General features: G+C 35.8%; 1 protein-coding gene across 1 annotated transcript; it reads right to left on the bottom strand.

Moving 5' to 3' along the window:
- Positions 1–4882: 4882 nt before the first annotated feature.
- On the bottom strand, positions 4883–26868 carry LOC142335005 (uncharacterized). Its single transcript, XM_075383334.1, has 8 exons — positions 26707–26868; positions 21796–22004; positions 20204–20659; positions 16503–16643; positions 13506–13692; positions 10320–10454; positions 9216–9333; positions 4883–5309 (listed from the first exon to the last, which is right to left on the bottom strand). Exons 1-8 carry the CDS (start codon positions 26744–26746, stop codon positions 5048–5050), a joined length of 1548 nt encoding a protein of 515 aa, XP_075239449.1. The 5' UTR covers positions 26747–26868; the 3' UTR covers positions 4883–5047.
- Between the last annotated feature and the right edge of the window lie 494 nt (positions 26869–27362).

Genomic DNA, 27362 nt, shown 5'->3' with positions numbered 1-27362 from the left:
GTCAAGTATGCGGTTCACATAATCTGTTTTGGAGACTTATACTGGTGCGAAGGGCGGTTATTGGAAATTGACTCCAGCTCTCCCCCCCCCCCACTGTTGCCACACCCATCAGCCCCCCCCCCCGGTGCAGCCCCTCCCCCCCCCTCGCTGCGCTCACTTACGCACCTTCAATTAAGCTAAAGCTAACCTCACAACTGTGCCTAGCTTCTGATGAAGCCAACCGCTCGCCGGTCGTTTGAGAGCAATTCGCCCGACGTTAGTCGGTTATGTTGTAGCAATTTCAGTTGATTTCCAGTCAATTTTTCTGAAGGTAAAGCATTCTCAGCTTCAAGAACGGGTAAAAAGATGAGGGCTCCAGTCAGCAATGCAATCTTGCGAGTCTGGGGATGAAAGCACTCCGAGGGCAAGGGACAATCTTTCTCTGGTAGTTGCATTTGGGTCGCAGTATCCGTGATCTTCTATACTATGACAGACGACGAAAGCTAGAAATTAGAACTGTCCCGCTGCGATATTATCCGTGGATCAGGAGTTCAAGTGGGCAAGATAATAAATAATAATAATGTTTGTTTCTGCATAATCGCAGCGGAGCAGCATTAGGCTTTTAGCCTGAATTGCATTAACAGTAGCCTGTTCTCCGCTTTCCTTTTTCCTATTATTCCCCACATTTCTGACTGTTCATTTTATGAGCATGCATGCTCTTTTTAGTAACTATGGCCACTTTTTTGTCAAAGATTTTCACGTGTTACCATTATTGCAGCCAACATTGGTCAGGCTATGGTCAACCTGAAGCTATGGTTTAGTAAGAGTTCATCCTCACACAGACATCTTAACGGAGGCACGGGATCGGGTGTCCCGCTTTTTCACCCCTATTTATTTAATCCACCTATCATTTAACGCCGATTTTTTCACCCCTCCATCATTTAACCCCTCTATCGTTTAACCCCTCTATCATTTCACCCGATTTTAATCTTTTGTAAAATAAGGACTATTTAATTAGCAATATAGTCATTTGGCCATGCCTCGCGGGCCATGGCCATGCCTTAGCGGCCAGTGGGACTTGATATGAAACTATCACAACCGAACATGGGATTAAGTTATCTACTTAATTATGACAAAATATGCCTTTAATGTGTCGACTCCTAATGACTCCTAATTGGCGGTATGAAATGATAGAGGGGTGAAATGATATAGGGGTTAAATGATAGAGGGGTTAAAAGATACGGGGTTAAAGTATGCGGGGTTAAATGAATCGGGGTGAAAAGAAGTAGAACCCGGGATCGAACTATCGATCATTGGTTTCTGAATCCCATTCCTGACCTCTCAGCTATTACACCACAAGTGACGGTTTTGTCTTATGACGAATCGGTGTTCTCATGTTCATAGCTTTTGGACACTCGTTTTGGTGCGTCCTGCTGATGATGTTATCTGATTTAGTGAACTGAAGGGAGGAATTTCATTTTAAAATCTTGCGGCGGAGCAGCAATCATTGGAAATATATCTCACCATGCAGGTCGTACCAAATTGATTGGCATGTAGACTTCCAAAACGCGTGAAATATTTATTTTACACTGTGAGTTTTTGCGTTGTTCCATATTTTGTCTCATTTTTGTCTTCTCGGAAAATCTTTGATGGGCGAATTGATCCTTCCTTCTGTTGTGTTTTCGAGAGTTCGTGGTCGTCTGCGCTTTCTGTATTATTTTGTGGGTTTCCCCGCTCTTTGTGTTTCCAAAACTCTGCTATATCGCTATTCCTGAGTGTTCCAAGAATTTTTCAAAGTTCACATTTTATGTAAGTAATCAGGACTCATTAAACTGACTCTAGTTTTCCGGGCTTCTAGCGCCTTTTGTTTTGTTGCCTCACATTGGTTTATTTCCAACCCTGCGTCAGTCTTGGGTGACAGAAGGTAGAACTTCTTTGGTATTTTTTTAATGACTTAACTCTATAATTTGGAAATGTGCTTGTATTGCTAAGCAATGTATTATAGTATCACTCCCACGGTGTGATTCGAAAATTCAAATGTTTGTGTTTGTCGCATAGGTAAAGCTGATATACGTTAGAATTCAGTGCTTCGTAAAATCCTTGAGGTATGCACAACGTCTTTTTACTGTTTAAATTTAAACCTTAGACAAAACCAATGTTTGGATGGCGCGTCAATAATGTCTAAATCGTTTCGGTTCCAATCTTTTGCTATTGTTTGCTAATTATGCAACGTACTTGATCCAGACGAGTTGTACATTGAGTTCCAGTTTGAAAAATATAAGTGTCCAATAATATGATTACATTTAAACCTTATGCATTTGTTATATATATTTAAGTAGTGCCCGGGTCGAATGTCCTCCCTAAAATCCTCCCATTTTGTTGTAAGAGTGGGGGGGGGGGGTAATTTGTCTATGGGGGGTAAATTGATGTAAGAGTCTGGGGGCAATTTGTTCAGAGGTGGTAAGATGATGTAAGAGTTGGGCTGCAATGGGAGGACTTTTGAGGAATTACCCCCCTGACTAAAATTGCCATGTAAGCGTGGGCTGCAATGGGAGGACTTTTCAGGAATTACCCCCCCCCCCTGACTGAAATTGCCATGGACGAGTGGGCTCAATGCAGCTCAAAAAGATGTAAGAGTTTTGAGCTGCATTTTCCTAAAAAATCCTCCCATTGCAGCCCCACTCTTACGTCATTTTGGGCGGAAAATTTCAACCGGGGTGGGATTTTTTTTTGTAAAGCTATCAAGGGACCAGGAAGGTCAACTTCATTACTTTTTTATTTCGACCGGACCTCCAAAACCATTCACAATTTCTTAAATACGAAACGTACACATTTTATATTGTTGAATTTGCGTAGTTGGAATGATTGTTTTTTAAACTGTGGTTACTCGTGCTGAATAGTTTACCTTAAACTGATTTAACTAAGAAATCAACATTCATATAGGATGCTAGGGATAATGGGATTGGTTGATCTCCTTTTTTCTGTAATGTTAGAAGGCAACATCAAGTGTTTTTCAGATGTTTGTCAACTTTTTCCATATGTCCTTCTTTAAGTTATTCTAACTCTGTATTTACTCTATCTTGTTTTTTTCGAACTCATACACTTTTCCGATTTTTTCAACGAATTTTTACTAAAATTTGAATGACTGATGTGTATCTTAGATCTGCCAATTAATGTAATGAGGAGCGGAATTGACATTTTTTGGGTTTTCGTTTTTGATATTGTCGATTGAATTACCTTGTAAGTATACTGCAAGTTATATCACTGCGAAGTTTGTAAATATATCCTGTTCGCTTTAACCTATCACCAACGACTACAAATAATGTATCTTCAATTCGGCATCAGTTGATATCATTTGGCCCAATTTTTTTTCCTCCCATGACAGTTGGTTAATTTTAGAAATCAGCTGTGTATATACCCATTATCAGTGCGCGAAAGTCAAGATACAAGACTAATCTTAGCACCATGATTTAAGTGGGGGTCACAAAGGTTACCCAATATGATTTGCTTCTGCAAATTTCCCAGAAATCAGTCGCATGGGGTACCATAGATGGTATGCATTTACACTTTCTAAGAATTCGTTCACATTTCCGGTGGTATCATAATCATTCAATACATGCTGGGAAGATTTTACATCAAATAATCTCAGTCTAATATTAGTTATCTAGATTCACCAATTTGAACCGAGTGTTGATTCTAAGCACCATTTCTTGACGATTCCTTTATATAATTTCTGTGATTAAAATCAATTCGCTCTTGTCTTTGTAATCTGGTAAGTTAAATTTTCTTTCTAATTCTCACTAAGTTCAGGACTATAGTTTGATCGACAATCTAACACCCCCACTCAGACTTGAGCTAATTATGTAGAATCTGTTCCCATCAAAACAGTTCTGAATGTTTCCACCTTCGATACGGAAAAGGATTTCGTGAAGATGTCGGCTGCCATTTTGTCCGTAGGAACGTTGTGAAAAAAAACTCCCATCTTCCGTCTTGTCCCGAATGAAGTGAAATTTTGTCTCAATGTGTTTGCTCCTCTTGTGCATGACTGGGTTTTGGCACAATTTGATGCAACTCTGGTTGTCCTCTCCAATTGCTATTGGATGTTTCTGTTGGATGCCGAAATCCTCCAGAAGTTGTTTTAGATACAATGCTTCTTGAACTGATGCTGCTATGCCCTGATGAAATGCTGTGAAAAAAATTTTTTCACCTCTAACAGTAGAATGCGGTAAAAAAAAATTTCACCGCTGCCAGCAGAATGTGTTGAAAAAAAATTTTCAGCGCTAAAATCCCAAATCTTACAAATATTCACCGCTAAATTCAACGCTTATCTTAAATTCACAGGAAATATTATTGAAGTAAGTGACATATGGCGCAGTGGAATAAGAATTTGGTGACATGCGGCAGGTGAGTTTCTCGAACTTCTGTACGGCAGTTTCTTTTTTGTAAAAAATCCGGTGAATGCTTTGAAAAGAAAATTTTACCGCTAAATTCAGCGCAAATCTTACAAAAATTCACCGCATTCAACGTTAAGAGATGCGGGCGCTTTGCGGTGAAAAAAGTTTTTTTTCACCGCTAATCTTACATTATTTTTTGATTAAACCTCGACCCGGGAATATGGAAAATAAATGCTGCGATAGAAACATTAATTTAGGCTGTCTTGATTTTATTTAAATTAAAGAATACAAAATAGCCAAAGGTAGCTGATATGTACAGATGATTGTTAGTGAATAACCAGTCTGGTAATCGCCAAATTGGTCGACAGGGGGTTAAGCCGAAAAACTGAAAAACTAAAAATTAAACCGATAATCCGACCGCACACCTATAATGTAATGTTTTAACAAACTATTGATGTTTTGACCAATCACGTTTAAGATGGTGGTTATATTTCTCATTTTCGTTGTCGGCTAGGGGCCCTGTCGGCCAATATTCTAAGCACCAGTCAATCCATAGGTTAGTTTGAGGATAGTTATACCACACGTACGTATGACTAAGAGACTAGAAACGGATTACACCCTAATCCCCGCTAATTAGGGGTGAAATAGGGGTGAACCCTCCTCCCGGGGTGGTATTAAAGGGATGTTGCAATCTTTTCCATAGTGCGAACAGATACATCTCGGGCACAGAGCAGTGCTTCTCTTAGAACGTGCTCAAATATGCTGACATTGTTGCTTGTGAATCCGTTGTCAACTGTAGCTCGGCTAACTGATAAGTTCTGCCACTGCATCCGTTCCACAATAGTGGACACCTTGTTCGCTCTTTTCTCTCTCATCGCTTGGCGCAGATCCTTATTGTTCAACTCGTTCACAACAAACGCAAGAATTTGCTCCTGTAAGCCCCCTTTTCCTTTCACCACAGATGTCAGTTATCAAAAAATATATATAAATTTGAAACCAGTGGATGCCGTATAGAACGACAAGCGCTTAGCGGACAGCTAGAAAATGAGGCTGTTAGCCGACAATTCAGGTGAAATGGGCAGAGATTAATTCTGAAGCTGTGATTGGCCGATTTATAACGATTTTTTTTTTTTTCGTAAGAGGGCAAATCTACGGCAGTTTTATCACCTAGCGTAACAAAGCTCTTTTGGCTGCACCCCCCCCCCGCGCCAGGGGGGGTGAGGCCACGGAGCGGCCGGGTGGAGCGCTATCCAACAGCACATCAAAGACAATGGTTCATTGAGCTAGTGATTTACCGACCAATGAGATATTTTGACCAGTTATAAAAGGTCGGCTAAGTTTCGCATTTCACCCTTGTCGGCTAAGCATTGTGTCGGCTAATAAACCTAGCACCTTTGAAACTATTGACTTGTATATAAAGTTTTCAACCTTTGGTTATAATTTCAATTTATTTGCTTCAAAAAATCACATGAGCTATAGAAATTTTTCCCTCTTGAGAGCGACAAAAGTGCTGTAGTTTTTGTGAGTTGCATTGCGGCTACTGTAAACGCTAGTCAAAAGTAGTTTATAATACTAGCATTATTGTATCCCGCATTTTCTAATTTACTACACTTTGAATTTTTAAAAAAAATCATTTAACTTAGACAAGTGTCAATTTCGATGTGAGCAAGCACAGGCGATAATGATGTTTCTGAACCCAGGTTGACCAGCATAAACTTTTCTTGGCCACCATATCCAAACCATACATGAATTTTATGGTAACTTGGCAACCATATAGCTGACCATGGAAAATGGCAACATTGCTCAAAAAGCTCTTAAAACACACATGCATTGGACTCTGGTGTTCCTGCATGATCTTGGCACAGTTGCCAAAAAAACTATGTACGATATTTCAATGGTTGCCAAGAAATTCATGATGGGTTTGTCATGGTTGCCACGAACACCATGAACAAAACTAGTTTTTTCTACCTCAGCTGGTTTTAAAAAGGTTGAAAACGTACCTGTTTTCATTTCAGGAGGGTTTCCTCCATTACATCTGAGAAAACCATTCAAGGTAACCAACAAAATCAAGCTGGCGGGTGCATCGTACCGTTACCGCCAGCATGGTTTTTTCGGATGTAATGCAAAAACGGATGCCTCCTGAAATGTGAACAGGTATTTTTTCCAAGCTTTTTCCAGTTGAGGTAAAAAACTAGTTTTGTTCATGGTGTTCTTGGCAACCATGAAAAACCCATCACGGATTTGTTGGCAACCATTGAAATATTGTACATGGTTTTCTGGGCAACCATGTCAAGATCATGCAGGAACCCCGGATACCTCCAGAAATGTCAACAAGTACGTTTTCAAGCGGTTTTTACCAGTTGAGGTAAAAACGAGTTTTGTTCATGGTGTTCTTGGCAACCATGAAAACCCGGAGTTCTTGGCTTCTATTGAAACACAATACATCGTTGTCTCGGCGACCAGGGCAAGATGATGCCTGAACTTTCTTCATGGCCTCTATGTAACCATATTTGGTTCTTGGATATGGCTGCCAAGAAAGGTCAACCCGGTACGCCAATTATGTTGTCCCCTTTGTTAGTTAACTTGGTTAATTGTCTGATCTTTATGTTAAGTACAAAACAATGAAATTGAAAAAGCGTTAACAAGAAAAGGTTTATTTTAATTGTGTCAAATTGGTCTTTCGGGTCGACTCCAGATTCAGGTTGCTACCTAATTTATACCAGGGGTTGTGCACAGGGGTTACCGGGCATCCGGAAAGAAATCGGTTCTAACCATACTTTCTATACATTTCGTCTCTCTTAAACAACTGATTACTGTTCTCTAAAGATGTCTATAAAAAGGACTGGAAAGAAAAAAACAGCGACAGAAAACAGCTACAAATATGAGATCTTGAAAAACTTACTTATTCAGCTGATGAATTTTAAGCTGAATTTCTACAAATCATAGTCTTGGATTATGTGATTTTGTGCGTGGTTAGATAGCTAGTCATATTTGTTTGAAAAAAACGTGGTCGTGGGGGCTATTTTATTATATGGGTTCGGAGGGAATCGGACGTAATCAACATCTTGATATTGAAGAAATAAAATCAACACTGATAGTTCAACAATTGAACCAAAGTTGTGATGCATGTTTGCTTTTACTGGTTCTGATAAATTTTCTCTGCAGGCCACGCACACTACAAAGCAGACCTGGATCGTCTAGTCAAATATGACTGAGAGTCCAACCATTTCCCCTTTTGCAATGTCAATGCAAGCATTTTTTAACAATTTTATTTGGGTTACATTCAAACCGGAAATGGGTTACATTCAAAAGATACGCTAGTCATGTTGAACGTATCCAAATTCCGCGAGCGCATAATTGGCCAAAGTCATTTTCAAGCCTGCCTTTGCGGTGTCATGTAGAGCACAAGAAAGAATTCGTTATTAAGATGCAACAGAATCAAATTTAAAGACCCGTCAGGTCTGCAAAAAATACAGTTATGTGTAAAAAGAAACAATTTTCATCTGTTAAATTGGTTGATTTTAGCTGCCATCAACGCTAACTTCTTCACGATGGTCTTCTATAAACTTACACGGCTCCCGAACTTTGCATGCTCTCATTCCCAGTTTTCAGCATGATTGCATTGCATAATAGTTTTTTTTACCGTTCATGTTTTAAAAATACACAAATTTGGTTAAACTAATGGGCAAAACTACAAGAAAAATCGAAGTTAGAAAGTTGGATTTTGTTAAGCGAAGGTTATGACAGGTTTAAAATATTACTGAATCCTGTATAGCGATAACTTTTAGAAACTAGTTTTTTGCCATCACCTATTTTCATTTTTTTCCTTTTGTTTTTGAGCACCAGTTGATAAAAATTTTTCATTTTATTTACTACAATATTAAGCTCAGAATTCAGTTCACTGATTCTATATAAACAGAATGGAACTTCATAAAGTCCAGACTCAGCGCAGAATAGTACTCTGATTTTTGTCATGAAAAATTGTTTACATGTCATGATCAGATCTCTTGACATAGTAAAAAAAACACATTAAGTTATAGAAAATACTACGATTCAGTACTGAAAGCCATCATTACCCAGATCCAGAGAACTGCTAATTCTTTTGGCATTTTAGAAGTACATCACGCAGCACCGGAAAACAACCCCCTGAGCAACACTTTTTTGAGTTCCAAAAAGAACACTATTTCTAGGGTTTTTCTTGGAACACACTGGCGTCAACGAAGCAAGCTGATTAGCTCTGTTCTCTGGCGTCCGGCCACTGCACCCCCAAACCTCACACATTCAACATTAACTGAAGGCGGAACACCGCACAGACGCTAAGTTAAACAATGAAAATTTATACTGGCACCTTTTAAACGCTACATTTTTTTGTGTGTCTGATATGACATTAGATATCACATTAGATGTCACATTTATACATTTTAACGCTTTAATCAATCCATGGAGCCGTCAACTTCATTCTATAAACGCTGTAATACACGAGGTGCGGTCCTTGAAATATGGTTGGACAAAACCTTGCCCGTGAGAGGGGAGTGTCATCGGGGTTTTAAAAACAAATTCTGGCAATTTTTTTTAATTTTTAAATCCGGCTTTTTGGATCCTGAATCCATTGTTTACGAATTATTATTTGTAGCCGTCCGTCTCCTGTATAAATTAGCAGCATTCGCCGCCATTCTTACCTATTTTTGAGGCGAATAACTCAAAATTCTACCCCTCGAGCTAATTTTTTAAAGCTGATTGCTGATCTCAGTGTTAATTTTGCGCATACGGTTAGAGATGCGAGCTAATAATGATGAATTAGAATAGGTGGGTAATAGGCGAAAGGAAAAGGGTCCTCCCTGTTCTGATTTCTTGAGCTCAGTCAACTTGTCTGTGTCTTCTGGGCGAAGTCGGAAGCACTGAAGGTAGAGCTGCAGTTCATCAGAATAAATATTGGGCAATTGTTTGTTCAAGTTACTCTACATGTTTTGGGGGACTTGTTTCCCAATCACTTACCATTTTTAGATTTTTTTCGATTTTGTCATTTCGAGGAAAAATAAAAAATATCAAGAGAAGCAAGAAATTTCCTTTTACTCAGCCGTAGTGTACAACGGATCTGCCAAAAATATATTTTTCGCTAGTTCATGTTTGCCTTTTTTTCAATCTCTATAGTTTATAACCTGAAAATAACATGGTGCAGTGCTTAACAGGTCAAAATGACAAAATGGCTAAAATTATGAAATCAAAGAATTCTCTTCCGATTTTTATCTTTTTGATGACGTATTAGTTGCCAGACACTAGATAGGAAGTAAACCTCTAAGGAAATACCCCACCAACACCCACCCCCCCCCCCCCCCCCCCACGGAAATGAATCACCTTGGATATAAAACCCCACTTTAAATATGAATTTTTGTATTGTTAATTTGTTCGGTTGTGATAGATCAAGTCCGCTATGGTCGCTATGGATGGCCATGGCACGCGAGGAATGGCCAAGTGCGCTAAATGCGCAGCTCTTAATCAAATGGGGGTTTATTTCAGTGTGGTTTTTTGGTGGGTTTTTCCGTGGGTTTTATACCGAAACCGGTGCTATAATCTATGAAAATGTCAAAAAGTAAGAACAACATGAAAAATTAGGTTTGCAGTTAGCCCATCAATTGATGTCATCAATTGGTGCCATCAATTGGTTTGGAGGGTAACACAAAATCTTCATTGGCATTTAAACATCAACAAATTAACCTGAAAAATGGAAAATCCGTGTTTTTACTCCAAATGGCAATGAATTTGAGATTCGAACTTCCTTTTTCAAATAGATAAAAATCTTGTTTTGGCAGCAACAATCGCCCATTGCTTAAACTCGATTTCGTTTTTCCGAAGCCTTAGAAAAAAAATAAAAAAGAAATTTTGTAAAATAAATGATGCTTGCAGTGAATAACCATTGTTTTGTCTTAATTAGGAGAACAAGTCCCTGGAATTGTTCACAAAATGCGGCATTGAATGCGATCTTCGCAATCCGAGACTCCAGCACTTTGAATTTGGCCTGGGCAAAACTTTTGCTCCTCCAGGGGCGAAGGGCCATTGCCCAGGCGGTCCGGGTTGCATCGTCTGCAGGTGATATTTAGGGCTATTTTCTGATTATAATTCGACAGATTTTGTACACCTGTTTTCAACATGTTATGATAATCGTATCGTATCACTAGTCTAGACCTCGACATCTAAAAAGATTTTTGAATGTCTTGTGAGAGCTAGCCCATTTTTGGCTACTGTTACACGACCCATCTCCCGGTTAAAGAACTCCCGGGTCAAAAAAAATTGGAAAAATATGTAAGCTAAGCGGCGAACAGTTAGTTTTTTCACTGCAAATTTTGTGCATAGTTTTGCGGTGAATGCGGTGAAAATATGTAAGTTCACCGCTAGAGTAAGCGGTGAATTTATGTAATTTCACCGCTAAATTCAGCGGTGAAATTATGTAATTTGACCGCTACCAGGCGATTAAGGTTTTTCTCACCGCATTCATCGCCTGATTTATGTAATTTCACCACATTCACCGCTTGTCTTACAAAATTTCCCGCATTCACCGCTTATCTTACATAATTTTGCGTTGAATGCCGGTGACACCTCGACCCGGGCTTAAGTCTTCTTGTGTGCCGAGCTACAGGCTTTTTATAGCCATTTAAGGTCGACTGTGTTCTTTTCATAGGTCCAATAAAATTTTTTCATGAACAATCCAAAGTTCATCATGGTCTTTCTATGGGTCGAGTGAGGGTCTGTCTCTTCAAAAGCTTATTCAAGTCGAGCATGGTTTATTCATACGTTGAGACCCATATTTAATATAAGCAAAAATGAAACAATTAAAATTTACAAATTTTGATCAAAGTTGTCAAATTAGTTTTTCATAAACTTTATACTAGGCCTATGGTTATCTTTAATTGTAGTTTTTACTCTCGTTAATAGTTTTAGTTTGCCAACACTGCTATTCAGACTGAAAAGTTTTGTCGGCAAAGACGAGTATTTACTGTACGTGTAACTAATGAAATTAAAATTTTGAACAAGATAATTAAAATAATTAATGTTCACATTGCGGTAAATGGCCCGAACTTCTTCAAAATTATGTTAAACATTTTGCTAGCATTAAGTATTTTTTAATCATTATCAAAACTTTGCGTTTAGTGTGTTTGAACAAAAATTGGAACTGGTGCATTACCGTTTTCTCGGCAAAACATACCAATCAAAAATTTGATATTTTGCTCCGTCTCAAATCTATTTTTCCCCATTTCGAACGGCGCTTCTTTTAATTTTTTTCCGTATCTTAAAAATCTTATTTTATTGAGGATAATGCTTTCAGTTTTATTGTGAAATATTGTTTGTGATGATAATGTCAATTTGTCTTTTTTTGTTTTTGACTTGGCTTCATTTCTTTGTATATGCTTTTCGACAAACGTGTTCTTGATCAGTCTGTTAGATATTGTTAACATCTTTGAAAAAGAAAAATCATCTTGCAAGATAAGCGTCATTTGCAAGAATCTTGCAAGATCTTGCAAGATAGGCGACATTTGCAAGAATCTTGCAAGATCTTGCAAGATAAGCGTCGGAGTTCGACTAGGGCCGCACAGACGCTAAGTTAAACAATGAAAATTTATACTGGCACCTTTTAAACGCTACATTTTTTTGTGTGTCTGAGATACATGACATTAATATGACATTAGATATCACATTAGATGTCACATTTATACATTTTAACGCTTTAATCAATCCATGGAGCCGTCAACTTCATTCTATAAACGCTGTAATACACGAGGTGCGGTCCTTGAAATATGGTTGGACAAAACCTTGCCCGTGAGAGGGGAGTGTCATCGGGGTTTTAAAAACAAATTCTGGCAAATTTTTTTTAAATTTTTAAATCCGGCTTTTTGGATCCTGAATCCATTGTTTACGAATTATTATTTGTAGCCGTCCGTCTCCTGTATAAATTAGCAGCATTCGCCGCCATTCTTACCTATTTTTGAGGCGAATAACTCAAAATTCTACCCTTCGAGCTAATTTTTTAAAGTTGATTGCTGATCGCAGTGTTAATTTTGCGCATGAGGTTAGAGATGCGAGCTAATAATGATGAATTAGAATAGGTGGGTAATAGGCGAAAGGAAAAGGGTCCTCCCTGTTCTGATTTCTTGAGCTCTGTCAACTTGTCTGTGTCTTCTGGGCGAAGTCGGAAGCACTGAAGGTGGAGCTGCAGTTCGTCAGAATAAATATTGGGCAATTGTTTGTTCAAGTTACTCTACATGTTTTGCGGGACTTGTTTCCCAATCACTTACCATTTTTAGATTTTTTTCGATTTTGTCCTTTTGAGGAAAAATAAAAAATATAAAGAGAAGCAAGAAATTTCCTTTTACTCAGCCGTAGTGTACAACGGATCTGCCAAAAATATATTTTTCGCTAGTTCATGTTTGCCTTTTTTTCAATCTCTATAGTTTATAACCTGAAAATAACATGCTGCAGTGCTTAACAGGTCAAAATGGCTAAAATTATGAAATCAAAGAATTCTCTTCGTATTTTTATCCTTTTGATGACGTATTAGTTGCGAGACACTAGATAGGAAATACCCCCACCCCCCCCCCCCCTCCCACGGAAATGAATCTCCATGGATATAAACCCCCACTTTGAATTTGAATTTTTGCATTGTTAATTTTTTCGGTTGTAATAGATCAAGGGCCGCTATGGCCGCTATGGATGGCCATGGCAAGCGAGGAATGGCCAAGCGCGCTAAATGCGCAGCTCTTAATCAAATGGTGGGTTCATCAATTGGTGCCATCAATTGGTTTGGAGGGTAACACAAAATCTTCATTGGCATTTAAACATCAACAAATTAACCTGAAAAATGGAAAATCCGTGTTTTTACTCCAAATGGCAATGAATTTGAGATTCGAACTTCCTTTTTCAAATAAATAAAAATCTTGTTTTGGCAGCAACAATCGCCCATTGCTTAAACTCGATTTCGTTTTTCCGAAGCCTTAGAAAAAAATAAAAAAGAAATTTTGTAAAATAAATGATGATTGCAGTGAATAACCATTGTTTTGTCTTAATTAGGAGAACAAGTCCCTGGAATTGTTCACAAAATGCGGCATTGAATGCGATCTTCGCAATCCGAGACTCCAGCACTTTGAATTTGGCCTGGGAAAAGCTTTTGCTCCTCCAGGGGCGAAGTGCCATTGCCCAGGCGGTCCGGGTTGCATCGTCTGCAGGTGATATTTAGGGCTATTTTCTGATTATAATTCGACAGATTTTGTACACCTGTTTTCAACATGTTATGATAATCGTATCGTATCACTAGTCTAGACCTCGACATCTAGAAAGATTTTTGAATGTCTTGTGAGAGCTAGCCCATTTTTGGCTACTGTTACACGACCCATCTCCCGGTTAAAGAACTCCCGGGTCAAAAAAATTGGAAAAATATGTAAGCTAAGCGGCGAACAGTTAGTTTTTTCACTGCAAATTTTGTGCATAGTTTTGCGGTGAATGCGGTGAAAATATGTAAGTTCACCGCTACAGTAAGCGGTGAATTTATGTAATTTCAGCGCTAAATTCAGCGGTGAAATTATGTAATTTGACCGCTACCAGGCGATTAAGGTTTTTCTCACCGCATTCATCGCCTGATTTATGTAATTTCACCACATTCACCGCTTGTCTTACAAAATTTCCCGCATTCACCGCTTATCTTACATAATTTTGCGTTGAATGCCGGTGACACCTCGACCCGGGCTTAAGTCTTCTTGTGTGCCGAGCTACAGGCTTTTTATAGCCATTTAAGGTCGACTGTGTTCTTTTCATAGGTCCGTTAAAATTTTTTCATGAACAATTCAAAGTTCATCATGGTCTTTCTATGGGTCGAGTGAGGGTCTGTCTCTTCAAAAGCTTATTCAAGTCGAGCATGGTTTATCCATACGTTGAGACCCATATTTAATATAAGCAAAAATGAAACAATTAAAATATACAAATTTTGATCAAAGTTGTCAAATTAGTTTTTCATAAACTTTATACTAGGCCTATGGTTATCTTTAATTGTAGTATTTACTCTCGTTAATAGTTTTAGTTTGCCAACACTGCTATTCAGACTGAAAAGTTTTGTCGTCCAAGACGAGTATTTACTGTACGTGTAACTAATGAAATTAAAATTTTGAACAAGATAATTAAAATAATTATTGTTCACATTGCGGTAAATGGCCCAAACTTCTTCAAAATTATATTAAACATATTGCTAGCGTTAAGTATTTTTTAATCATTATCAAAACTTTGCGTTTAGTGTGTTTGAACAAAAATTGGAACTGGTGCATTACCGTTTTCTCGGCAAAACATACCAATCAAAAATTTGATATTTTGCTCCGTCTCAAATCTATTTTTCCCCATTTTGAACGGCGCTTCTTTTAATTTTTTTCCGTATCTTAAAAATCTTATTTTATTGAGGATAATGCTTTCAGTTTTTTTGTGAAATATTGTTTGTGATGATAATGTCAATTTGTCTTTTTTTGTTTTTGACTTGGCTTCATTTCTTTGTATATGCTTTTCGACAAACGTGTTCTTGATCAGTCTGTTAGATATTGTTAACATCTTTGAAAAAGAAAAATAGTAAGCAAAATTCAGAACGACCGAAAATTCAAAAAATGTTAAATCAAACACATTACAAAAAGCCTGCTGTGATAACACCATACAGACCAACTGAACTTTGAGTAATGTCAGTTGAACAAATAACGTCTGTGTCTGTATAGTTTGACAGTAATTACTTATTTGCGAAATGAAATTACAGTAGTCGGGCATAATCATTAAAAAAACAAAAACTGTCAGACTTTATGTTAACAGCATATTTAATTGTAATACAAATCTTGCTTTTGAAATCTTGCTTTTGTCTGAACAGTTACTTTTCACAAAAATCTGCATAGATAAAGAGTGTAGTAGAAAACAGAGGAATCGATACCCTCGATAAAAAATAAATACAATGATATTTGAGCTTCGAAAGATTGTTAACAATTTGTGTTAATGGCAACCATCCCTCTAACAAAGAAAATCTCAAAAGGTTATCACATAACTAATTCAAAATTGTGCAAAAATCTTTAGCATTATTGCGGTTCCCCTGTTTCCTAATGTAAAGTAAAGAGTTTTAAAAAAATTTTTTATCATTGAGAACAAAATCGATTACTGAATAAGCTCTCAAAATCATTTCCTATTTGTTTCGATTTGAAACAAAAAGAATTCAAACAAATTAATACATCAGTTACCTAATCTATTGCTAGCTCTTAATTGTTTTTTAGATTTCAAAATAAAAAATATCAAGAGAAGCAAGAAATTTCCTTTTACTCAGCGGTAGTGTACAACGGATCTGCCAAAAACATATTTTTCGTTAGTTCATGTTTGCCTTTCTTTCAATCTCTATAGTTTATAACCTGAAAATAACATGGTGCTGTGCTTAACAAGTCAAAATGGCTAAAATTATGAAATCAAAGAATTCTCTTCGTATTTTTTTCCTTTTTATGACGTATTAGTTGCCAGACACTAGATAGGAAATACCACCCCCCCCCCCTCCCACGGAAATGAATCTCCATGGATATAAACCCCCACTTTAAATTTGAATTTTGCATTGATAATTTTTTCGGTTGTAATAGATCAAGGGCCGCTATGGCCGCTATGGATGGCCATGGCATGCGAGGAATGGCGCAGCTCTTAATCAAAAGGGAGTTTATTTCAGTGTGGGTTTTTTGGTGGGTTTTTCCGTGGGTTTTATACCGAAACCGGTGCTATAATCTATGAAAATGTCAAAAAAGTAAAAACAACATGAAAAATTAGGTTTGCAGTTAGCCCATCAATTGATGTCATCAAGTGCCATCAATTGGTTTGGAGGGTAACACAAAATCTTCATTGGCATTTAAACATCAACAAATTAATTTGAAAAATGAAAAATCCGTGTTTTTACTCCAAATGGCAATGAAATTGAGATTCGAACTTCCTTTTTCAAATAGATAAAAATCTTGTTTTGGCAGCAACAATCGCCCACTGCTTAAACTCGATTTCGTTTTTCCGAAGCCTTAGAAAAAAATAAAAAAGAAATTTTGTAAAATAAATGATGATTGCAGTGAATAACCATTGTTTTGTCTTAATTAGGAGAACAAGTCCCTGGAATTGTTCACAAAATGCGGCATTGAATGCGATCTTCGCAATCCGAGACTCCAGCACTTTGAATTTGGCCTGGGAAAAGCTTTTGCTCCTCCAGGGGCGAAGTGCCATTGCCCAGGCGGTCCGGGTTGCATCGTCTGCAGGTGATATTTAGGGCTATTTTCTGATTATAATTCGACAGATTTTGTACACCTGTTTTCAACATGTTATGATAATCGTATCGTATCACTAGTCTAGACCTCGACATCTAAAAAGATTTTTGAATGTCTTGTGAGAGCTAGCCCATTTTTGGCTACTGTTACACGACCCATCTCCCGGTTAAAGAACTCCCGGGTCAAAAAAAAATTGGAATAATATGTAAGCTAAGCCGCGAACAGTTAGTTTTTTCACTGCAAATTTTGTGCATAGTTTTGCAGTGAATGCTGTGAAAATATGTAAGTTCACCGCTAGAGTAAGCGGTGAATTTATGTAATTTCACCGTTAAATTGAGCGGTGAAATTATGTAATTTGACCGCTACCAGGCTATTAAAGTTTTTTTCACCGCATTCATCGCCTGATTTATGTAATTTCACCACATTCACCGCTTGTCTTACAAAATTTTCCGCATTCACCGCTTATCTTACATAATTTTGCGTTGAATGCCGGTGACACCTCGGCCCGGGCTTAAGTCTTCTTGTGTGCCGAGCTACAGGCTTTTTATAGCCATTTAAGGTCGACTGTGTTTTTTTCATAGGTCCATTAAAATTTTTTCATGAACAATCCAAAGTTCATCATGGTCTTTCTATGGGTCGAGTGAGGGTCTGTGTCTTCAAAAGCTTATTCAAATCGAGCATGGTTTATTCATACGTTGAGACCCATATTTAATATAAGCAAAAATGAAACAATTAAAATATACAAATTTTGATCAAAGTTGTCAAATTAGTTTTTCATAAACTTTATACTAGGCCTATGATTATCTTTAATTGTAATTTTTACTCTCGTTAATAATTTTGGTTTGCCAACACTGCAATTCAGACTGAAAAGTTTTGTCGGCCAAGACGAGTATTTACTGTACGTGTAACTAATGAAATTAAAATTTTAAACAAGATAATTAAAATAATTATTGTTCACATTGCGGTAAATGGCCCCAATTTCTTCAAAATTATGTTAAACATATTGCTAGCATTAAGTATTTTTTAATCATTATCAAAACTTTGCGTTTAGTGTGTTTGAACAAAAATTGGAACTGGTGCAGTACCGTTTTCTCGGCAAAACATATCAATCAAAAATTTGATATTTTGCTCCGTCTCAAATCTATTTTTCCCCATTTTGAACGGCGCTTCTTTTAATTTTTTGCGTATCTTAAAAATCTTTATTTCATTGAGGATAATGCTTTCAGTTTTTTTGTGAAATATTGTTTGTGATGATAATGTCAATTTGTCTTTTTTTGTTTTTGACTTGGCTTCATTTCTTTGTATATGCTTTTCGACAAACGTGTTCTTGATCAGTCTGTTAGATATTGTTAACATCTTTGAAAAAGAAAAATAGTAAGCAAAGTTCAGAACGACTGAAAATTCAAAAAATGTTATATCAAACACATTACAAAAAGCCTGCTGTGATAACACCATACAGACCAACTGAACTTTGAGTAATGTCAGTTGAAGAAATAACGTCTGTGTCTGTATAGTTTAACAGTAATTACTTATTTGCGAATTAAATGACAGTAGTCGTGCATAATCATTAAAAAAACAAAAACTGTCAGATTCTTTGTTAACAGCATATTTAATTGTAATACAAATCTTGCTTTTGAAATCTTGCTTTTGTCTGAACAGTTACTTTTCACACAAATCTGCATAGATAAAGAGTGTAGTAGAAAACAGAGGAATCGATATCATAGATAAAAGATAAATACAATGATATTTGAGCTTCGAAAGATTGTTAACAATTTGTGTTAATGGCAACCATCCCTCTAACAAAGAAAATCCCAAAAGTTTATCACATAACTAATTCAAAATTGTGCAAAAATCTTTAGCATTGCTGCGTTTCCCTTGTTTCTTAATGTAAAGTAAAGAGTTTTAAAAAAATTTTTTATCCTTGAGAACAAAATCGATTACTTAATAAGCTCTCAAAATCATTTCCTATTGGTTTCGATTTGAAACAAAAAGAATTCAAACAAATGAATACATCAGTTACCTAATCTATTGCTAGCTCTTAATTGTTTTTTAGATTTCAAAAAACTGTTCTTTCTATCGCCAGAGGGAAAATCTTTAAATGATAAAAAACAAAAAATTTTCCCTCCTAAAACTTCATTCAATTTGTTTGATTTTAAAAAAAGTTACACGAATTCGTTATTAACATTTAAAATCTTTTGCTTTTGAAATACTGCGCCTAGTTTTATTTAACAGAAACAGTTCCAAACTTGATCAAATTTTTGATCAAAGTTGTTCGAACTTGATCAAAACTTGATCAAAGTGTCAATGATACTTAAATGCGTGATCACTAGCAGTTTGAAAAAATTGAAAAATTGGTTCTACTGATCAAAGGAGACAAAAAATACAAAATGCTTTAAATATTTGAGACATTAAATTTAACCAAATGTTCTCACACGTCAATCAGTTCATGTTTAGATAGAGTGATTGATAAATGAATCTCTCTGAATATTTTCAGAAAATATGTTGAACCAAAGACATTTTGATGGGTAGACTGGTATGACTTTTGATAAGGAAATATCAACTTGTTTAGCAAAAAAAAAACGAAAATAGTTGAATTAAAGAAAACGTTTACGGCTCAAAATAATTTCTTCAAATCAATAATGTGCTCAATTTCAGCATAATATTTAACACGAGAGCTGGATCAATTACTCTATCTAAAAATAGATTTATTCACGTATAATAAATTTTTTTGGTTATTTGTATCAAATTTTTCATGCAATTTGTTTTCGATTTTTTATCGATAGAACCAATTTTTCAATGTTTTTAAACTGCTAGGTATTCCTTTTTTCAATGAATTTGTTTATAAATTGGTTTCTGCGATTATTTGTGGAAACAGCTTTTTCTATCAAAGCTATTTCTCAATTGTATCCTGAGCGAACTTATGTTCACAATTAGAAAAAAGATGGCCACCTTAAGTCAGAAAAATTTTGCATTCATTCATTTTTAAAAAATTGAATCACGTTGAATAAAAGGATAAAACAACAACTATTTATTTCCCCGCGAAAACCAATAGTCAGCTAAAACTGACTTAACAGAAAAACCGGGCTCGTATAAATTTCTTAATCCCCCAAATAAATTTGGAAGGATAGAACGATAACAATGGATTGGTGCCAAATAAGGAGGCCAAGTTACTCCATTACACTAGGCGGAATCGCTGGCACAAAATGGAAATTTCCTTCACTGTGGGGCTACAATCACTGCGTCAAATTTCAGCTAATTTTTTTATAATTAAATGTCCTCAAAATTCTTCTAAAACTAGAATAAAAAACAACCAGAAATCTTTCTATAACGCTTATTTGGATAAAGTTCGAACTTTTCGATGATTGTTACAAAATTTTTAGTGAGTAATCAAGACTGTGGTTTTCCATTTTCAGCTAAACCAGTTTTACTTAGATTTTTTCAAAATTGCACTAAAAATATGAACAATAACGAGGAAAAACAATTAACTTTTCATCGATTTTCAAAACTTATTTAGAGAATTTTTTATGTTGTATTAGAGAACAGCCCTTTGATATCGGTGATAATCTTTTCTTGCAGAGCCGAGAATTCGTGTGACGTAGGATCACGACTGTCGATGAGGAACAAGTTCAAACTTTTCTTTTTAATCCCAACACTCTCAAACTCCACCAGAAGGTTCTCCCGTACACGTCGTTTCACTTCGTCTTCCGGTCGAGTAGACTTCACTTTTTTGTCAATTGTTGAGTCGATTTTAGTTTTGACGAAATAAACTGGCTTGTTTCCAGAGTTTAATTTCTGAATGATTTTTATGATTAGTTTAGTTTCCGGTGTCAGCGTGCTGGCAATGAGACAGAAAAATGCGTCCGGCTTGATTTGAGATTTGGCGATCATTTTCACGTACCGTTCTGTCTCTTTGGCATTGTCCATATTAGGGTTCGGAAAATACCACAGTGTGATATTCGGGTTTTCGGGGTGCCCGAAAGGCGTTGGTGTTTCAGGCCGCTGAAATTTTACCCAAAACCTTATTTTAAAATAACAGTTTGATCTTTTCCGTTTGTGCTCCCCCCCCCCCCCCCCCCGAGTTGACTATGTATGTTATTTGCAAACCCCAGGAGTTCGGGCCCTAATTTTACATAATGATTTACTGTGTAATGGCATTTGCTCTCTAACGCGCTGGGGGAACAATCGGAATTGATCCTAACATTCGAAGCTTTTTCTGTCGAATCATGGAAATTAAGGAAAACTTAAGGAAATTGAAGAAAAGTTAAGGAAATTTAGGAAAACTCAACTATGTTTTGCGGTGGATTAGAAAAATGGTCAAACTTGAGGTCTCATTTTTGGTGAGTATGGCTGAAATTGAGTGCCAGTAATAGCATTTGACCACCTGCCGCTATAGTTTGCTTCTTCCGTTTCCTTCTACAGTCTTGAGGAAAAAACTGATTAGTGCGAACACGGGATATACGAGAAACCTAGATCTGGCCCGATAGCACTACTGCTCAGCCACCCCCCCCCCCCCCCCCCCCGCATTTTCAGCGCTGTTGTGCATTGTTAGCTCCTTACCGAGATTGAGGTACAAGAACAAATATCTCTTATCAGACCATCTCAGACCGAAATAACCTCTGATTAGATTGAAATACGCTTGAACCGCTATCCAGGTCCTGTAATTTTGATGGAAGTGTCCCTATGTGTACGCTGAAGACGATTGACTTTGTTCAGTGTTGAAATGAGTCTCGACACCTCAAATTGGGTTTAAAAAACCGCTGTAAATGGAAAGTCGATACAACTTGATAAGACGTGCATGATAATGACATATCTGGCGAAATTTGGAAATATCTTGCCACAGAATTGAAGTCATGATTTCATTGTAAATCGTGATAAGATTGTGGTAAGTTCTTATTGTCATAAACCAATGAAATTTTTTGACATAACTTTAAAAAATATTGCTATTTCTTATTATTTTTTTTGCTTGTTTTCTCCTGATAACTTCTTTCATGTTAACGCGAAGAACTTACCGTTCTATTAATTACTTTGTTTAATTTCGCCTTTTTAGCCATTTCTTTCTCTTTAAACTCAGAAATTGCTAAAAGTTGTTCTTTTGTCACCTATACAAACTCTCCACCTAAAATTAAACAACTGACCTCAGCGGATGAAAATCCTTCCTTTTTTTCTGTCGTTTTGGTTCCACCGTCTGTTGATCCAAAGAATGAGTCAATCAGGGATGCCTTTCCCTGTTTTTTGGCACCGAAGAAGGCCATGTTCACCTTCTTTTCCTTCCAATCATTCAACCCAGCTGACATTTTGTCAAACATGTTTTCCACTGTTATCTCCGGGTGCTCACGCAAGATACCTTGAAGAGGTCATGGCGAAATGCCCAATGCCAGAAAACTCAAAAGGTACCCAATGTTTTACACCTGGGCGTCTTAAAAAATCTTGAAAAAATCTTGAAAATGAGATTCTTGTTGCAAAAATTGGTTATCTTTTAAGCCTAATGGTTACCTGTTATAAGATTTTTAAGACAATTGGTTGGTTGATCTTAAATTATCTTTGTCGAAATAATTGCTAGATCTTACTATAATGTGTCACCCTTGGCTATTGTTGTAAATATCAGGAAGGCTTTTAGCATAATTATGTCTATAGAGCCAAATTATTGGGTTGCAAAGGTATGAATAGTTTATTTGAACATGCATCCGCGGCCCGTGGGACATGATATCACAGCAGAACGTGAGATCACAGTCGCCAATTGAGCATGATAAATGTGTTTTTCTTTGCTAATTGCATATTTTTAATAGGAGTATTGTACTAAAAAGATCAAGAGGAAATAATTGTGCCGGCCCTGAAATTTGTTTGCAGGTTAGGAACTTTATATCCGGCCGATCAATATCTTTGTTTGAGAGAAACAAAATGGGATTTATGAAAAGCTGTTAAAAAATGAATCGATTGTTGTGGAGACTTTTTCAATTTTTTCTCGTTGTTAAAAGGATTTTGAGGTTCAATTTTTTCACTTTATTTGCTTTTTCACTTATCAAATAACACGAGGAACTTCAAATTAATATTTTATAGAGCAGAACTGTACTATTATTTTTCGAGATTTTTCCTTACTTCAGACTTGTAATTAAAAGTCTCAAAATCCATATTTTGGCAATGTTGAAATGTTTTATAAATTAAATACTTTAAAACAGGAAAAGAATTCTTTTCAGACAAAAATTCGAATTTAAAAGGTTTCAAAAAATAACAAACTGATAAAAGAAAATGATAAATTACTTTAAGAAAGGAACCTACGAGTGCTGGACAAAACGTTTCCAAGTTTTCGCTCCTCAAAGATAAAGCAGGCCTTAATTTTTCCATTTCGTCATCTTTTCTCAATTGAAATTGCTCTACTGAACAAAGGTATATTACATCTTATTTGCCATACAAAATATGTAATAATCAAACAGGAATTATATTTTGTTTACATGACAGTCTACCCATTGCCATTCTACCCAATGCTATTATACCCAATGTCAATAAACCAATTGCCTTACGCCCACTGCCAATATACTCAATGCAATCATACCCATTACGCATTGATATTTTCGCCCAATAATTTGACTACAAATTAAACGACGCTATTACACGTATGATTTAACGTACTCCAGCGGATAATTTAGTTGCTCATTTGCTTGTGATAGTTTCATATCAGTCCCACGGACCTCTTAGGCAAGATCATGGCAGTTGAGTTGTTTATTCATACGTGTAGTAGCGTCTGCTAGTTTGTAGTGAGATTATTGAGATAAAAGTGAAACGCATTGGATTTAACGGCATTGGTTGTATTGGCATTAAGTATATTGACATTATGTATTTTGGTTTTGGTTATATTGACATTCGGTATATTGTTCTGAAGTCATATTGTCAGTGTGTGTAGTTATAACTATCCAAGCATTCATAAATGCCATGATTAGGATAGATTTTATCAATGTGAAAAGTTAGAATAGTATTAACCTTCATGAGAGGTTCATTGTTGCAAAGATATCTGTTCAGGATAAGTTCCTTCTAGAATTTTTCTTATTTTTTCAAAGTTATTGAAATTCAAAAGACAAAAAACTGATACAGGATAAAACGTGCGTTGATTTAACTGAATGTCTTTGTTCGTATATCTCTGCTTCCTTTACAAAAAAATTCAACTACAGACATTTGTTGCCAATGTTTTTTGTCCTATTTCTTCTAAAATATTGTTTATGAATTATTCAACCAGAGTTCTCAGTCATCGTTTCAGAGAAACTTATTACCCAAAAACGAACGACCGTCACATCTTTTTATGGACATATAATTTTTCCTATCAAAAACACCCGTTAACAGGACACGATATCACAGCAGAACATGAGATCAAAGTCGCCAATTGAGAATTATAAATGTGTTTTTCTTTGCTAATTGCTTATCTTTTAAAAGGAGTTTTGTACGAAAAGGATCACGGCGAAATTATTGTGCCGACCATGAAATTTATGTGGAGGTTAGAAACTTTACAACAAGCCGATGAATGTTTTCGTTTGAGGGAAACAAAGTTGGATTGATGAAAAATTTTCAAAAAAGAATCGACTGTTAAGCAGACTTTTTCAATTTTTTATTGTTCTTGAATTAATTTTGAGGTTTAATTTTTCAAGTTTCTTGCTTTTTTACTTGTCAAATAACCCAGAGAACTTCGAAATAATATTTTTTATAACAAATCTGTACTATTATTTTTCGAAAGTTTTCCATACTTCAGACTTGTAAAAAAGTATTTCAAATTCCGTACTTTTGACGATGTTGAATTGTTTTATAAATTAAATACTTTTTAAAACGAAAAGAATTTTTTCAAAAAAAAAATACAAAAGTTAGAAGTTTCAAAAAATAACATACTAATTCAAAACAAATAGTCAACTACTTTAAAAAAGGAACCGAGGAGTCCTGGACAAAACATTTCCATGTTTTTGCTCCTCAAAGATAAACATGTCTTAATTTTTCTATTTTGTCCTTTCTTAACAATTGAAAATGCTCTACTGAACGAAATTCCGTTACCGTACCAAATAGAAAATAATCAAACAAGAATTTTTTTTTCGATTACATGACACAATACATATTTCCATCATATCGATTAATGTGGAGACTTTTTCAATTTTTTTTTCGTTGTTAAAAGGATTTTGAGATTCAATAATTTTTTCACTTTATTTGTTTTTTCTCTTATCAAATAACGCGAGGCACTTCAAATTAATATTTTAGAGAGCAAAACTGTACTATTGTTTTTCGAGATTTTTCCATTATTTGGACCGGTAATTAAAATCCATACTTCTGACAATGTTGAAATGTTTTATAAAATAAAAACTTTTAGAAAAGGAAAGAATTTTTTAAAACAAAAATTTGAAAACTAAACAGTTTCAAAAAGTAACAAACTACTAAAGAAATAATAAGTTACTTTGAAAACTTAGTGAACGACGAGTGCCGGACCAAACGTTTCCAAGTTTTTGCTCCTCAAAGATAAAACAGGGGCCTTTATTTTCTCCGTTTTGTCATCTTTTCATAATTGATAATGCTTACCTAGACAAAGTTGGTTACATATTTTTTGCCATACAAAACATGTATCAACCAAACAGGTATTATGTTTTCGTTTACATGACAACATACCCATTGCCATTGTACCCTTTTGCCATTAAACCCAGTTCCAATATACTCAAAGCTATCATACCCACTACACATTTTCATTTAATAATTTTGCTACCAATTATTCAACGCAATTGCACGTATTTCGTAACATACGTCGGCGGAAAAATTCATCCCTTGCTTGTTAGTTTCATATCAAGTCCCACGGACCGCTTAGGCAAGATCATGGCCATTGAGTACGTTAATTCATACGTGTAATAGCGTCTGCTAACTTGACGTGGGATTATCGAGGGAAAACATCAAAACGCATTGGGTATCTTTGCATTGGGTATATTGGCATTGGGTATAAAGGCATTGGTTAAGTGTGCATTGGTTATATTGTGCAGACACCATATTTTCAGTGTGTGCATTTATAGTTATTCAGGCATTCTGGAATGCCATTATTAGGATCGGTTTAATCGATATAAAGAATTAGAATAGTTTCAACCTACATGAGAGGGTCATTGTTTAAAAGCTGTCAGCTTAAGATCAGATACTTCTGAAATTTTTCCTCTTTTTTTCAAAGCTATTGAATTTCAGTAGACAAATAACTGATACAAGATAAAACGTGCTTTGATTTAGTTAAATGGTTTTGTTGGTGTAGCTCTTCTTTCTTTACAAAATTTCAACTACAGACCTTTGTGACATATTATGCAACCAGAGATCTCAGACACTTGTTTTTAGAGAATATTTTGCCCTGAGAACGAATGACGGTCAAAGTTTGTTGTGGACGTATAATTTTGTATTAGAAAATGAGTTATCGTTCTCTTTTTTGGATTATTTATTCTACAGTGACTGTTGATGAACGTGATGGCAGAAAACGGGAATCTTCCTAATATCCTAATTTACAATGACCGAGCTTTCATAAATTAGAGGCTAAAAATTGCTTGTAGTTTGTTTTCTTTTTGTTTTTTCTTGGTTTCCCCTGTCTTCGTTGTACTAGTTTTTCCTGTTTTTTACCGAGGTTAACTTTGGTTTAATTGAACTGGAAGGCATGTAGCAGAATAAAATATTTTTCATAGAAATTTATCAGAAATTATCTTGTGATGACTTTCATCGTTTTTCCTTTTTTATATTAAGAAAATTTTTTAATCCGACTAATACCTATATTTACGTTGAATGAAGAGGTTGTTTAGTCAAGATTTTTACCCAAACACTTCTTCTAATCTTTCCTTTAGGTGCTAATGTTTAAAATTGAGGGATGAGCGATGATTGAAATTATATGAAAATTTTTTTTTTCAAGCTTTTGATATCATTTTCTGGTTTTTTTTCTCAGCAAATATTTTCTAGTTCTTTTTTTGATGGGTTGGAGCGTTATGTGCGAACGCGCATTACCGATCCGCCTTGATTGATAATGTAATTGGGTATTTTGGCATTGCTCAAATTGCCATGTAACCTACCTTGAAACTGGTTAAACTCTTTCTCGATAGCCGCTGACATTTTAAATCCAACAAACTTTCTTCAACCAAAGAGAAAAAATTACCAACTTTAAGTAAGTGTTGAGCTGCAAAAAACTCTCAAGCCAAATTTGTTAATTTTCTCGTCAATGTTGTTTGTTAATTACATTTGGCAGCTTCAAGAATTGTCGAGTGGTGTTACTTTAATCCGAGTACATTTATCAAAGTTACAAGCTGTCGTTGTACATTTAATTGGATTAGCGCTAAAACTAAAATTGATCAAAGTATATGTATTTGTGGTTACAGCTAGCGTCACAAACTTACCAAAGGGGCTCACAGTAATTAAAATTCTGCTTGTATTTTGACTAGAAAGCCACATTTGAAAACTTGAAAATCTCATTTTTGTCTAGCAAAGATATAGTACGTACTTGTGATCACCCGATTTGTTTTAACAATTTAATTCGCGTCATTAAATAAATCATATTAAAAAAGCCGATTTTGAAAAAAAACGTGAAAGGTAATATGACAAAAATTTGGTTTTTGTGCATTTTGGATCGAACATAACTTTTTTGAAGTCTTAACCTACGAAATGTGCACCGCAGTTACAGTAAATTCTTTACAAAAAATTCATAATTTAATAAACTTTTTTACACTCAAAA

Source organism: Convolutriloba macropyga, chromosome 2 (genome assembly GCF_964194025.1).
Source record: "Convolutriloba macropyga chromosome 2, txConMacr16.3, whole genome shotgun sequence".
Taxonomy (NCBI): Eukaryota; Metazoa; Xenacoelomorpha; order Acoela; family Convolutidae; genus Convolutriloba; species Convolutriloba macropyga.
The sequence above is the reverse complement of the archived record's forward strand: the minus strand, read 5'-3'. Positions and strand labels throughout refer to the sequence as shown.